This window comes from Rhinolophus ferrumequinum, chromosome 27 (genome assembly GCF_004115265.2).
Source record: "Rhinolophus ferrumequinum isolate MPI-CBG mRhiFer1 chromosome 27, mRhiFer1_v1.p, whole genome shotgun sequence".
NCBI classification, from domain to species: domain Eukaryota; kingdom Metazoa; phylum Chordata; class Mammalia; order Chiroptera; family Rhinolophidae; genus Rhinolophus; species Rhinolophus ferrumequinum.
The window spans coordinates 2,295,321-2,309,633 of record NC_046310.1 but is presented as its reverse complement, the minus strand read 5'-3'; the positions used below and the strand labels follow the sequence as shown (position 1 = coordinate 2,309,633).

The 14,313-nt window shown below is 39.8% G+C and overlaps 1 protein-coding gene and 1 long non-coding RNA gene across 6 annotated transcripts in view; one reads left to right on the top strand and one right to left on the bottom strand.

The window, feature by feature from the left end:
* The window catches only part of PTPRC (protein tyrosine phosphatase receptor type C), a 96,818-nt gene extending 89,802 nt beyond the window's left edge, over positions 1–7,016 (top strand). For all 5 annotated transcript variants that reach the window (XM_033099594.1, XM_033099591.1, XM_033099592.1 and 2 more), the window contains 5 exons: positions 496–630; positions 2,175–2,297; positions 2,518–2,699; positions 4,242–4,377; positions 5,761–7,016. In XM_033099594.1, coding sequence (XP_032955485.1) covers positions 496–630; positions 2,175–2,297; positions 2,518–2,699; positions 4,242–4,377; positions 5,761–6,036 — 852 coding nt within the window. In that variant the 3' untranslated portion in view covers positions 6,037–7,016. The remainder of the gene's footprint in view (positions 1–495; positions 631–2,174; positions 2,298–2,517; positions 2,700–4,241; positions 4,378–5,760) is intronic.
* A 1,025-nt stretch (positions 7,017–8,041) lies between these two features.
* Positions 8,042–13,762, bottom strand: LOC117018611 (uncharacterized). The gene is made up of 6 exons (XR_004422263.1): positions 13,691–13,762; positions 12,723–12,900; positions 10,900–11,052; positions 9,571–9,872; positions 8,267–8,366; positions 8,042–8,185 (listed from the first exon to the last, which is right to left on the bottom strand). It is a non-coding gene; the product is annotated as an uncharacterized LOC117018611 (long non-coding RNA).
* Positions 13,763–14,313: the final 551 nt, after the last annotated feature.

Genomic DNA, 14,313 nt, shown 5'->3' with positions numbered 1-14,313 from the left:
TTTCAAACAAGAAACGTTTAGTCATTCAGCAAATCCTTTTTACATATACACTACGTTGGATTTATTTCTTCTCCAAATTTTCCTAAAACACATTCCTAGAATATTACTTTAATGACCAGCTAGCATAAGAATGTATAGACACCAATAAAGTAGAGACATAATGAAGATAATTTGAAATGTGTATGCAATTTCTTTTTATAACCACTTTAACCTTTGTGGAGAAAAAAGGTATTTTTGGAAAGGAAAACATTAGTTTTATAAGATAATGTGTTCTAATCTTGATTTCATATTATTAGCTAATTATTATAATTAACTAAATAAGAATTTTACATATAGATATCACATTATTTCTTGGACCGAAGACTCATAATGTCTTCATGTAACTAACAACGCTGATATAAAAATTAAATGATTGTATTTCTAACTGGTTACTTTAAGAATCCACTCTCTCGTCAGCAGAACAGAGTCCCACTTTTTTTTTTTTTTTTTTTAAAGAGTTATTGGAAACCTGAAGTGATGATTGCTGCTCAAGGACCCCTAAAAGAGACCATTGGTGACTTTTGGCAGATGATTTTCCAAAGAAAAGTCAAAGTTATTGTTATGCTGACAGAGCTGAAGAATGGAGACCAGGTTTGTACTTTTAGTAATCTTTTTTTTAAAAGTCTTTCCATCATAAAATATCATTCTCCATTCTTGAATTACTTACTTGCTCGCTATACCCACGTCTTTTTGATGCCTCTGTCACAGAGTTTCATTTGTTCATTCTTACCATCTTCCATCCACGTGGTACTCTTCACATCTGGGTGGGCTGACATCCCTTCATCCCCCCCTGGAGTCCTGCTCACAGATTCTCTAACACAGGGCAATCGCAGGGCCAGCTTTCTAAGAACAACATACAACAGCCACATTTTCCTTCTATTTTCCCACCATAAAAACGAAACTCCTCAGTCTGAGATTCAAGACCCTCCATAATCTGGCCCACAGCTATCTTTCCATTTCCCTCATATTTTTATGTTTTCTATACTTTCCACTCTGGACAATGGGTTTACTGACTGAATCTCAACACACCATTGCATCTCCATCACTGAGGCTTCCTTTACTGACATCCCATCTGCCTGAAGTGCCCTCTCCCCATTTTGATGCTATTCGTCTAGCAAGACAAAAACACCTGAAAAGTTTGTCTAAATTCTGCCTTCTCTATGTCCATGTAATATTGCTATAAAATTCTGTAGTTGAAGGAGACCCTAAGATCTAATTTGACCTTCTGCTTAATGCTTGTAACGTGTATTTGATCCTTCCTTTAAGGCCTCGAGTTATCAAAATTTCCCTGGCAGTCGATCCTACTAAGTCTTACCACCAAACACATCAGCTGACACATGTGAAAGCTTTTTTAATGAATAGTGTCGTGGGCATGCAATTCTATTACATTCATTCTCTCTCTTTTCTCTGGTCCCCTACCCTGGACATGCATAATTGTTTCTTATTTTTACTTTTTGTTCTTTTTAAAAAAGAAATATATGTTTATATTTCGAGCGTGTATTAATTCCAGCAGTCTTTTCCTTCGTCTAACCTGTTAGAGCTGGGAAAAGGGCCAGGAGTGCAGGGAGGAATGCAGTTGTAGACCTGCAGTTGATGGAGGACCATTCGCACAGAGGACACACTGTTGTGATTCATTTGCTCTTCATTCTTAAAGGAGTTATTCAGTCAAATTATACAGATAAAGCTGCTGATGGCGCCGGTGGCTGAGATGCAGAGATGAAGCTCCAAAGATGCAGACACCGTCCTCAGGGGACCCCTGGGGCGACAGTGAGGTCAAACTTACTGCAGGGTCTGGACCGATGGCAGCTCAGTCTGTAAATTGGGAAGAGGTGACGATAAAGGTTTGGACAGGAGGAACAAATCTCCAAGACCAACATGAGTGATGACAGGCCCGTTCTTGGGTGTCTGGCCACCTTGGTTACTCCGAGGTTCCCTGACCTGCACAAGGAAACACCATGTGTTTGCTGAATGGATGTCCACCATATTTAAAATAGATTTTAGAATTTTATGGGCAGCTTTCAATTTTACAACAGTCATTTCAAATAGAACAGAGGGAAGGAAAAGAGGACAGAGAGAGAGAAAGACAGAGAACACTTGTGTAGAAACTGTTGAATCATGTTTTTTTTCTTATCTAGGAGGCTTGTGCTCAGTACTGGGGAGAAGGAAAGCAGACATATGGAGATGTAGAAGTTGATATGAAAGAGACCAGCCGATCTTCAGCTTATACCCTCCGTGTGTTTGAACTGAGACATTCCAAGGTACATAAACAATTCCAGGAGTGTATCTATGTGATGTAATTGATCTGGCAGAAAAACTAAATTACTCCACGAAAGCAAAGGAACTATCTACACAATGTCTGCAGAATAAAATTTTAAAATGATTTAAATGAAAGTAATTGTGAGCTAAAAACATGACTATCCAATTATTCAATTGGCTGAAGTTCACTTGAGCTAATATTCCCTTCATTTCTGGTTTCAGAGGAAAGAGCCCCGAACTGTGTACCAATACCAGTACAGCAACTGGAAAGTGGAGGAGCTCCCTGCAGAACCCAAAGAATTAACCTCTATGATCCAGGCGCTCAGACAAAAGCTTCCCAGGAGGGATTCCGCCGAAGGAGGGAATAAGCACCACAAGAGCGCTCCTCTCCTCGTTCACTGCAGGTGGGTGCCACTTGATACGATATGCTCTAAAACTCGTCATCATACCTGACTTCCTGGTTCCCGCTTCCCGTTAGAGTCTCCTTATCCTGGTGTGTGAGATGCACGACCATAGCGAAAGCCTGTTACGGAGTCAGTCGCTGTCTCAGCTATGTCCTACCACATAACTGCTATAGAAATAGAATAGAAATGATGATGTTGTTGTGTGATAATTTTAGGCTGTGAGTTTCTTAATACCAGTGTCAGGGCGTCTTTGAGTCCCCAGTGCCTAACATTGAGCCTGGACTGTCATATGTCCTGAATGAATTAATGAGCAGGAGGTGTGAGCAGATGGATGGATTTATGCTTATATGCATTGTAAGTACTTAGTAGGTGTTAATAGAATCCAGAGGACTGAACGCTTTGCCTCCAATAAATGTATGTGATATAGCATTAACTGAAATCTTACCGCTTGGCAACCTCGGTTTGAAACCCTTCATTTGATTTTCTAAACTGACCCAAAAGGCAAAGACTTTAATAATATACACAATAATACTTGATTTCATTAATTTCTTAGGCAGAGCCTTATCTTTCATCTGTGATAGATGCCTAAATAGCTACCTTATATAAGAGATATATTGAAAGAAGGAGGCATACTATAAAATGTTTACATAAAAATATTAAAGGAAATGAGAAATGAAAAACAGTAAAGTAAAATGAGAATGTAAACCTAGGGCAATGTTTTTAGAATTTCGAAAAAGCCTCATTATTATTATTAGAATATACTAGAATCGAGCTCTTAGAGATGTACTGCTTTTCAGCATTTACTCGTATTTTCAAAGGTGAAATGTATGTGGAAAGAAAGCTGAAGAAGGGAAGTTTAGACTAAAACTGTATGTGTTTCTGAGGATATGGTTGAATATCTACTATATGTTCCCTCGTTACGTATGATAAATAAACTCCTGCTAGTGACATATTCTTTCCATTAGATCTTCACTATAATGTAACACCTCTCTCACACTTCAGTTAATCATTTGGTGGCCCTCTTTTTAATGAATAATTCCACCAGGTATCATCCTCCTATTAATACAGAGTGTAAACATTTGTACCAGCAGTAGACAGGCAGAGAGAGAAGGAGAGAGGCATATGTTCCACTAGTTTACCAAATTTCAGTTCCACTATTTCTGGTGCCATCAGTTTGTAGCCGTGCCGTCCTCTCCCCAAACCTCAGTGTCCTCCAGTTGGCTTTGTCATATTTGTCCTAACAACTTCAGATAGATAAAAATAAAAACGCATCATAATCTGTAAAGTACTCAACACAAGAAAGTATATTTTTAAAGCCTAAAACAAATATTTTTAGAGTTTTAGACTACAGGATTATTCTATTCTCAAAAAATGCATTTAGCAGAAACTTTTGGCTCTTAGGAGCTTGGACTAAAATAATACAATAACCAAGAAATGAAGAATATAGTCCGTCTCTCTCTCTCTCTTTCAATTTTTATTCTACGATCATTTTCTCCATAAAACGTGGAATTACTACATTTTTACCTTTTCTTCCTTTTCTAGAGATGGATCTCAGCAAACAGGAATGTTCTGTGCTTTGTTAAATCTCTTGGAAAGTGCGGAAACGGAAGACGTGGTAGATGTTTTCCAAGTAGTCAAGTCTCTCCGCAAAGCCAGGCCGGGAATGGTCACCATGTTTGTAAGTACACCTCGTCTCTTCTTTTCTCCCCTTTCCTGTCCTCCCAGCCTCTGTTCCTCTCCTTCTCTTCTATTCACTTTTCTATTCTTCTATTTTACCTTCCGTTTTTATGTGATAATTCACTGAATTATTATCAATACAATAAGAGACCTAATTCGAGTTCTCCAGTGATCAGCTGGCAAACGTTTCTTTAAGGGCTCGTGAACGCTTCCTTCCTCCCACCTTCAATCCTGTATCAATGAGTGTTGTTGTATAACAAGCCACCCCATAACTTAGTGCCTGAAAAAAATAACCTTTCTTATAGTTCAAGGTCTATTGGACCAGCTGACTAGTTCTGCTGGCCACGTCAGGCTGAGGCCATCTGGGCCCGGCGCGCTCCATATCTGGTACCACTGGTGGGTCCGGTGGGGTTTGGCTGGTCCAGAATGACCGCATCTGTCAATAGACCCGCAGTTGGTTAGCGTTTTGCGGCCACAGCAGGGGGTACGTGGATCACGTCTCTCCTCATCCAGGAGCCCGGCCCAGGTGTTTTTACACGAAGGCAGCAGGGTTCCAAGAGGGAGAGCCACCGTGAACCAGACCCAGGAAGGCCACAATACGTCTTCCTCGGCCTTTTATTTCCTAACCCGTCACAAGGCCTGCTTGTTGGGGTGGGGGTGGAAATGGGCTCCACCTGTTGTTAAGAGGGCTTGCAAAGCCACGTCACAGAGACATGGGGAGACAGAGCAGATAAATGTGGTGTTTCTGAAATCAACCTAAGGTGCAGCCTCTGTAAGTGGCAGTCACACAGCTGACTTAGTAACTAGTCACAACGTAAACTTAACTACTCACTCGAATACAAGCAGCTTTTCATTCATTGTGTATGACATTGACCACGTCTATCTCGATTTTAAAAATGTATTGACCGCCTACTATGTGCTCCTACCATCAATCAATTCACTTGGGTAGTGTAAGGACACGGGAGATATTTGTAACGACGTAGCAAGTGAAATGACAGAAATCAGAGGGAGGACATGAACGAGGTCACTTAGTTTACCTGTGGCCGTCAGCATAGGCAGGAGATGCCTGGTCTGAGATTAGATGCAGCGAAGCCTTCAGCCAAGTTGGCATCCTGGGTGCATGCGCGGGAGGGACACACACGTGGCCTGTGAGGGTGAACACTGGCCCGGTGCTGCTCCAAGGTAAATTTCGAAGAGTCCTCTCCATCCTGTAGAACGGCAAGGAGAGTCAGCCATTGAAGATGTTCCTTCTAGGAAATCCCAGAAGGCTGGTTTTCTGGGACCCAGGACTTTCCCAAGTACATGACCTGTTCTTGTGAATTTTTATCCGCTATAGAGAACACCGACTTTCTTTATGGAATTTCTTACCTATTTCCTTCTCTAGGAGCAATACCAATTCCTCTATGACGTCATTGCTAGCACCTATCCTGCCCAGAATGGACAAGTAAAGAAAAACACCAAACAAGAAGATAAAATTGAATTTGACAATGAGGTGGACAAAGCCAAACAGGATGCTAACTGTGTGCATCCACTTGGTGCCCCAGATAAGGCCCAAGAAGACAACAAGAAAGCTGAAGCTTCCACCCCCACCCGTGGCCCTGAGGGGCCAGAACATTCTGCCAACGGCCCCGCGAATCCAGCTGTGACCCAAAGTGCATAAGAACAGACACGAGCGGGGAAGCTCATAACCTCCTGTGAAATGTTATTTCTATTTTTCTAGAAGCAGGAGAGCAAAATAGATACAGAGTGGATTAACAGTGGGACTTGGACCCATACTGGTGGGACGCTTCTATGTTACTACTGTAGAAAATATTTAAGACAGTTTTGCGACAATGTTTTGTACAGTCTCGTGCTGATTTTGAAATGTTATCTGTCGTTCAGCAAAAAAAAAAAAAAATAATAATAATTTCTTGGTAGTCTTTCCATGTATCTGTGTGTGCGGTGGCAGAGAGACTATGTTTTCAGGGGAATCTGAATAGTTTTGAGAAACTGTGTCCTTTTTCTGAAGAAAAAATATTTTTACTGGAAATATTAACTTAGTTTAAAGCATCTAGTTTTTAAAATCGTAAATTGTCTGTGAGCACTGGGTTAGCATAACATGTACATTTATAAAATGACCTCTAGATGTCCTTCTTGTTCTATTCATATATATCCTTAGTTCAGTATTTTACTTCTAGAAATAGACATAAGAGTAGTGTGTGTGTGGAGAGTTCCAACAAGAAAGTGAACGAAATTAACATTTGGAAACCTTATATTCCATCTGTTAGCATTTAGTCTGGGCTCTTTTCAAGCTTATTTAATCTAATTTAAGATTTTTAAGCAAACCTACCTTGTTATCTTCAGATGGTGTTTACATTTTGCAACAAGGATTATTCCCTATATAATCATATGTTTGATACATTGCTTGATACTTTTGACCCAAAACGATGTTTGTTACAATTGAACTTCAATAAACTTTTTAAAATAAATGCAGTATATATGAACTCCATAAGATAAAAATAGAATCCTGCAAATGTATTTGTGCTACATATTTACATACAGAACCTAATATAGCTATTTTTATGGACTAAAACGTTGACAGGAGACAGATAATGTTGCATGTACAATATTCTCCATATTAAAGTTCATCCTTGACTTTCACTGACGTGCATTTACTTTGAATTTCTCAAATGCTTAGACTGCTTTTTACCAAGAATTGCCATCAATAATCATAAAATTCAATCATCTTTTCTTGTACACAATAAATTAAATGTGTTACATGTTCATAAATGAATTATATAAGCACATGTTAAGATAGAGACTATGCAATTAACTTCTTAGAACAATTTTACATGTCTCAAAACTTTTTTAAAAAGATCCATAATTTATTAACGGTTTAAGATCTAGAAAAAAATTTAAGAAAAATGATATTTTTCAAAACAAATAAAATAAACAAAGCTCCTTTTATTGAATTCTACATCAGCTTATACATTAGTCACATTAGACTACCTTTACTTTGGTTTGGTTTTCTATATCTTCACGCTCCTGACTGATTTTATTTTTAAAAACTTTTTATCTAAAAATAATGTTTAGTAAAGTATAGTTGACATTCAATATTGTATTAGGCTCTTTACTGATTTTCAGTGTCTTAACTACACATCACTAATTGCTTTCCATTCAACTCACCCTTATCGTTTGTTCATCCTTCTAATTCTTTTCTTATTGTACACGCAAAATCAGCAATTGTGTAGGAGTACCCTGTAAACATGTGAAAAGAAGTGAATTTTAGAATGAAGCAATAGTTCCTCATTTATATTGTTTACTTACTTTTCTTTACTTACTAATGAGAAAAGGGGGATTGGGAATCATTAGTTCTGAGCACCAAAAAGAAGCAAAGCTGGCGGTCCCTTCTTTCAGTCATTCAAACTCTTGTGCCTCAGTTTCTCCAACTTGACTTGTTTCCTCTTACTGGATAATAATGTAGTTAAAACGCACAGTTCTCATGCTCAGTAGACTAATGTCATACATGTCTATTTTATCTGTGATCTGCTTCAAAATACAAATAGTAAAAATTTGAAATTCTCACTAATCTACAAGTAAAGATTTTATTCAGAGGGTTTCAGCTGCAAGTGACATGTTTCAAATGTGTCTTTCCCACTCAAGTCTATCTTTTTGAGAAGCTAGAAAATAAATACTTAGAAAGTAGGGCCATGGGGATTTTTATTGGTTTAGAAGCAAGCTGGAAAACTTTTCACCTGCATATGAGAAGTTGTGATCAGGGAGAGATAGGTCTCAGTTCAATACTGACACAATGCATCCTGTATCATTACCTGTAAATAACAATAATAACTGTTATCACAATAACCAACATTTCCTGAGGCGAAATCCCTGCCAGGTACTAATTGATTTACCTGGATTTGCTTCTCAAGACAAACTCTACGCAGCATGTACTCTCGGAGTCTCTGTTTTATAGGTGACAAACTGAGGCTTCGAGTAAGGTTGGTACCCAGCCTGTGATAACACATCAAGCAAGTGACAGTTAGGATTAGAAACGAAACCACGTGTAACATGCAGTCTCAACAATGCTGTACACCATGGTAGCTTATCTGAACTCACAACATAAAAGTTATTATACAAAATACACACACTCTTAAACATCCCTGGGCAACGATTGTTTTCAGAATGCACACACAGATCACCTCAACAGTAAAGTGAGTGCCAGGAAATCACATACAACGACAAATTACCACTGTCACTGTTCCATGGTCTCTCAATTTGGTATTCAGAACACGTCCTTACTGTTTGGGTCCCATTTCAGTATGTTTGTCACCATCAGTCAGGACTTGAAACAAACTACTAGGGCACCATGACATGCAAACCACGGTTAGGAGAGCATAACTCTCTCTGTGGTGAGTGAGTCCCAGGGACCTTGGTTCTTCTGACTTAGCTGTTCCCTTCTGGGATTCCAGGGAACTAGAAATGAACTTTCTATGCAAAATAACACATGCATTTCGCTCTAAAAAACAACAACAACAACAACAACAACACAAAACCCAGTGCTTTCTTTGTTCATATGTAGTAAGACTGGGACCTCTGGTACACTTACATTTAATTTTCCAGAAAAAGAGAATTTGTTGGATTCAATAATATCTCTCAGGTAGACCAGGCAAATCTGGTCCCTTCTCAAAAAACACAAACACCGTGCTGGTTTTTTATGGATTGTGTAGCCTGGTCATGCACACTCTGTGACGTGGGAAGATGGAGTACAGGTAGGGTACAATGTGCCCACTATTAATACAGATGAAGGTGGCACAGAGTGGGGTCACCCTCTGAACCTGTCCCCACTGGGTAACACAGGCTCACTGTAGGGTTCAGGTAACGGGGCAGCGAGCATTTTTACTGGTGATCAGTAATTCAGATTTTTCATTAACTCGGACTCTGTTATCCTTCATGAGTTCCATCTCATGGCTTTTGTAATACGTTAGACATCATAAAAGAGAAAGGGGAGAAATGGATTATTATAGTCATAAGAAATTGACATGTAAATCTCTTTATAAAAGAGGTTCCATTTATATTTATTTGCTTTTATTGCACTGACAACCTAACCTAAACACAGGGATGGAACACAAAGAAGATGCAGAAGATTTAAGACCAAACGTTCGGATTTTTTTGACATAACAGAAAACAAACAAGCAAACAAACAAAGTAAGCTTACTTTGAACGATTTGGCCAGCAAATCGCCCATGAAGTCTCATACATCACGGTGGGTCGTGGTGGACAATAGCACAGAACAGTAAGCTACTGAGATAACACTACGGAATGCCAGAGCAGTGATTATTTTTACACCATCTCTTAAAAATACGCCTTTCCCCCCTGCTTCTGTTTTGTTTCCCATGGACATGCATTCTGGTGAGGTTACAGTTAACAATCCATTGGATCTTCATCCGAGAAGCTTCTGGACTTTGATCTGTGTATTATTTTTGTATATTCAGTAATCCTCAGTCACTCGGTGTCCTTCTGAAAGACATGTACAACATGAAGGACCACACGTAGTTCAACATACAAGAAGCATTGTTTGCAACAGCTAGAGTCATGTGATTTCTGTGAGAGAAAACATGTCAGTGACATAAATGCAGTACACTGTAGTCTGGAATTCCCAGCGTAAGTTCAAGTTGGTGGGTTTCTCCTCAGATAGTCCAGTGTTTCTTGGATGGGCTCACCGTGGGTTTTAGTTTTATAAAAGGACTTCTTAAATGAAATGAGTTATTTTTGTAAATAAAACATGCTTTGGCAGTTTTCTCTTTGTTTAAATCATGGAAGTCAAATTTCTCTTTGATGAGAGTCAGTGGGAAATTGTATTTGTACCTTCAAGAGGCAGCAAAATATTTGTTCACAATTTAAATGCAGGAAGTTAAAAAAGGTCAACATCAGTCAAATCACCAAGTTCAGTCAAGTTGCTAAAACCCACTGAGTCTCTCTGTACATATTTTTATTGTGTGTTTTAATCCAACGCCCTGTAGTCATTCAGAGAACAAATGAATTTCAGAAATACAATCAACCCTATATTTATACAATTTAAAGGAAGAGATTAATTTTATCTAGCATTGCTAGGTGACAGACACACTTTGTAGGCTATTCATTACTTAACATAATTCTCTGGAGATTTACATATAAGATATCTTTCCGGGAATATTATCGGACATTTGTGTCTTGTGATTTATGTAACAGCTGAAATTATTATAAGTGCAAGACATGCATTGATATTAATTTTCGCAAAAGAAAATAACAACAAAAGAAACGAGAGCTGGGCATGGTCTTGAATTCCTAGGGACTCCCTGGAGAACTCCAGTCCTCCTACCCATCCCAATTCTTCCCTTATGACTGTGCCTGACTTTGAATACTTGTACACCAGCATCCATCACCAGCGCCCACACACTCCTGACAGTCCAGCCCGTGTTAGTCAGGATTTTCCCATCACTGTTTGCGCATCCATGCCTGCAGCTCCTCTGCTTGGAGCTACCATTAATTTGAAAACTTAGCTTACCTGTTGGCTGACTCCAAACTGGAGTCCAAGCTTGATTCAAGACCTCGGTGTGGTGAATGGATCATTTTCCTGCTCCGCATTGAGCTCCTTCCTTTTCCTCTTCCACGCTTGCGTCGTCTCCATGGCCTCTATTGTCACCAAATGCCATTGATTCTTTCACAAAAAACAAACAAACAAAAAAAACAAAAAGAAGCCAGTCATCTGAATTTTTTTTCGTCCATTTTACAGTATATTTCGATCCTTCTATGCTCACTTATCCTCGCCTGTCTCCAAAAAGGTTTTCCTAGACTTTATCAGGCCAAACGCCTCATTGATGGTATGTGTATATTTTAGATTTTGTTTTGTAAAACTGACATAGTCTTATTATATAAAAGCAAGCAATACAGAAAAGCACCAATACAAAAGTAATAAACCATCCCAAATCCAGTGGAAAACAGTCCAAGGAGTAGAGAGTTCAAGAATAACAACTATGAAAGGCCCTAAATACATGAGAGACACTCAACCTCCCTCAGGTAAAGGAGATGCGAATTGAAACTACACTGAGACAAGTCTCAATGGAAAGTACACAGAAATTTGTCCACATCCTGTTCTCAGGGCTGTGGGGAAAATCAGGACTTCTGTGATTTTTATCAGCACAAAATAAAGAGCCAACCTTAGCGCAGGCAATGTGGCAGTAGTTATTAAATTCACAGATGCGTTTCCACTTTTACCTAAAAACCTCACATCTCATGATTTGCCCTCCAGAAATGTCTATACAGTTAACAAAATGTCATATGGACAAATTCCTTATTACATCTTTCTTTGAAGTTGGAAATTATTGGAGGCAAATCAAGTTGTCACTGGGCTATCGTCCAAAAGATCCTAACATTGTTCAACACCTAAACTATGTCACCACCTATGCTTGCTTGCAGGAACTGAAATGATGCCCCACTGCAAAGACCACGATGACCTTGGGGCATCATGTGGAAAAAGCACCGTGGGCAAAAAGGATCGTGTGCAAAGGGCCGAGTGCAACAGAAAAGTAAGTAGCTTGCCTAACGGAATGGGATCACCCCACGCCACGGCCTACAGACGCAAAGGCTCTTCCCAGCCGGGGAGAAGGTGCCCTTACAGCTGAGCTCACCCTTGTCATTCCCTGAGCTAAGAACAAAGGTTCTGCTCTGCCTCACCAAACTCAGTCTCGTTCTGTTGCTGAGCAACAGGAGCTGGTTTGGGTCCCTGACCAGGGAGGCTCCGTAACAAAATGATGGCTTCTGGATGTTCACATCCACTGGAACGCTATGTGTGTCTTCCCTTCCTCCTTTCCATTCTCTCTCTCCCTCGTCCACCCCCTTCTCATGCGTGTGTATGCGCGTGTGTGTGTGTGTGTGTGTGTGTGTGAGAGAGAGACGGGGTGAGAATTACCTTGCTTTTCGTGTTAAATCTCCAAATTCCCTGATCTTCTTATGTTTACTTTGCCTTTTTTTTTTTTTTTAATTTCCTTGCTTTTTGGTCTTCTCTCCACCAGTCTATTTGTCTATCTTATATTGACTTATTCCTTCTAAAATATAATTTTCTTAACAAAATTCTTATTTATTCTCAGGATCTTCATTGTTAATCACCTCATGTTGATACTTTATGACCAGAATATTTCTCTGAGCATATTTATGACATTTCTCCCCGTTTCCAGGCATTGTCTCTGTCTCTGTCTCCTCTGAACAACTCAAGACTTTCATGCTTTCGTAATGAGCTCACTTGAGCTCTTTCCATTGGTTGGTAGACGTCTGAGTCTTTAACAGCATGTGCTAACCCATCAGCCCGAGGGTCGCTCAGCCTCAGCCTACCTTCTTGCTGCCTGAGCAGAGTCTTCTGCTTGCCATCACCTGACCGTCACAGCACAGTGATTGTATTAATAACTCTTCCATAGTACATGTCAGTTCTGCTACAACGTTTCCACAGGGGCCTCTCCCAGGAAACCCAGCTCCTCAAACTCAGGAACTCTGTGCATCTTTCCCGTAGTAACTAGAGAGAACACGGGAGTGGCCAGTGAGCATGTGTTAGATGCTGTCGGGACAAGTCAACTTCCATTTCAGTCATGGGCATAACGTCTCAGGTGTAGACTGGTATCAACCTCCAGTAAAATACTATTGGTAACCCTCGACCCGAGCACCCTGTTTTCTCAGCCCGTCACCACATTTAAGTTCTACGTTCAGAACAAAGGTTGTGCTGCTCTCCCAGCTTCTAGGATACTTAGTTCTTTGGTTGTCCACCGCCGCCGGCCATTTCCGGCACCTTCCATGGCACATGTGCTCCCCTGTGTCTTTCCTGCATCGTGAGTCACCTGGACAGCGAGCTTGCCATTTGTCTTTCCTGACACAAGTTAGGCTCTGGGGACACTTGAGCGGAAGTGCAATTAAGTGGGAGGAAGCCGGTTTGTGGGGGATTCTGTGGTCTGCCACAGAGACCATGCAGAGAGCAGCGCTTAACTGCTCCTGTGGCACAAGGGGTGCAGCCACAGGACGGGGAATCTAGGAGGAAGTTGAAAGAACCACAACCTGGGCATTGCCTGAAGTTTTGTCTCAGAGGGGAGCGAGCCTCTGGTTCTAGTCCCTCTCCAACGGGTTTTCTTACCCAGAAATAACTCCTCATTCGACCTGCCAAGTTTTAAGATAAGCAATGGGGATTGCTTTAAAGCAGCTACAGAAATACAATGCCTCAGAAGTCACAATTGGAGTTTCCTTTCGTCAGACATGTGCACAAATACCCACATGATTAATTTCACCGAAATGCATGTTTATCAGTTCCAGCTTACCTAACTGAACAGGTATTACCAGTGTCGTGCAATAGGGCCTACTGAGGCTGGGACGTGTCATCAAGTTTCCAGGGTCCCAAAGAAGTGACGCTATTAAGGCAGAAAAAAAACACTGATGAATTTCTTCGTGAATATTTTTAATAAATAAAGCACATTTAAGCACAAAATGTCTCATTTTTATAGCAATAAGTTCCCAAAGAAATGAGTTTTACCAAGGGAAAATATAATTTTTTAGCATTAAAAAAAGAGAAGCTTTGTAGAGTGCTAAGTACACATTCCATTCCAATTTCAGTAAAATACTCCTATTTCAATCATTGAAATACTCTTTATTTCAATGATTGAAATAGTCACATTTCAATAATAAGTCTTAACAATAACTCATTAATTTAGGAAAAATAGGATATTTAACTCTTTAAAAAAATCATACCCTCTTTAAAGAAAATAAAAAGATTGACAAAGAAATATGGCTGTGTGTTCACAATAAATGTGATGTTGAAACTCTGGGGGTTGTTTAGACACTCGCTTGATAAAAATTTTCTTCAAAAAGTATAAAAACGTCTTGGAAGAAGATTCAAAATTCTTGGAGTTAAAGGGTTCTGACCCCAATAATTTATAATATAAAA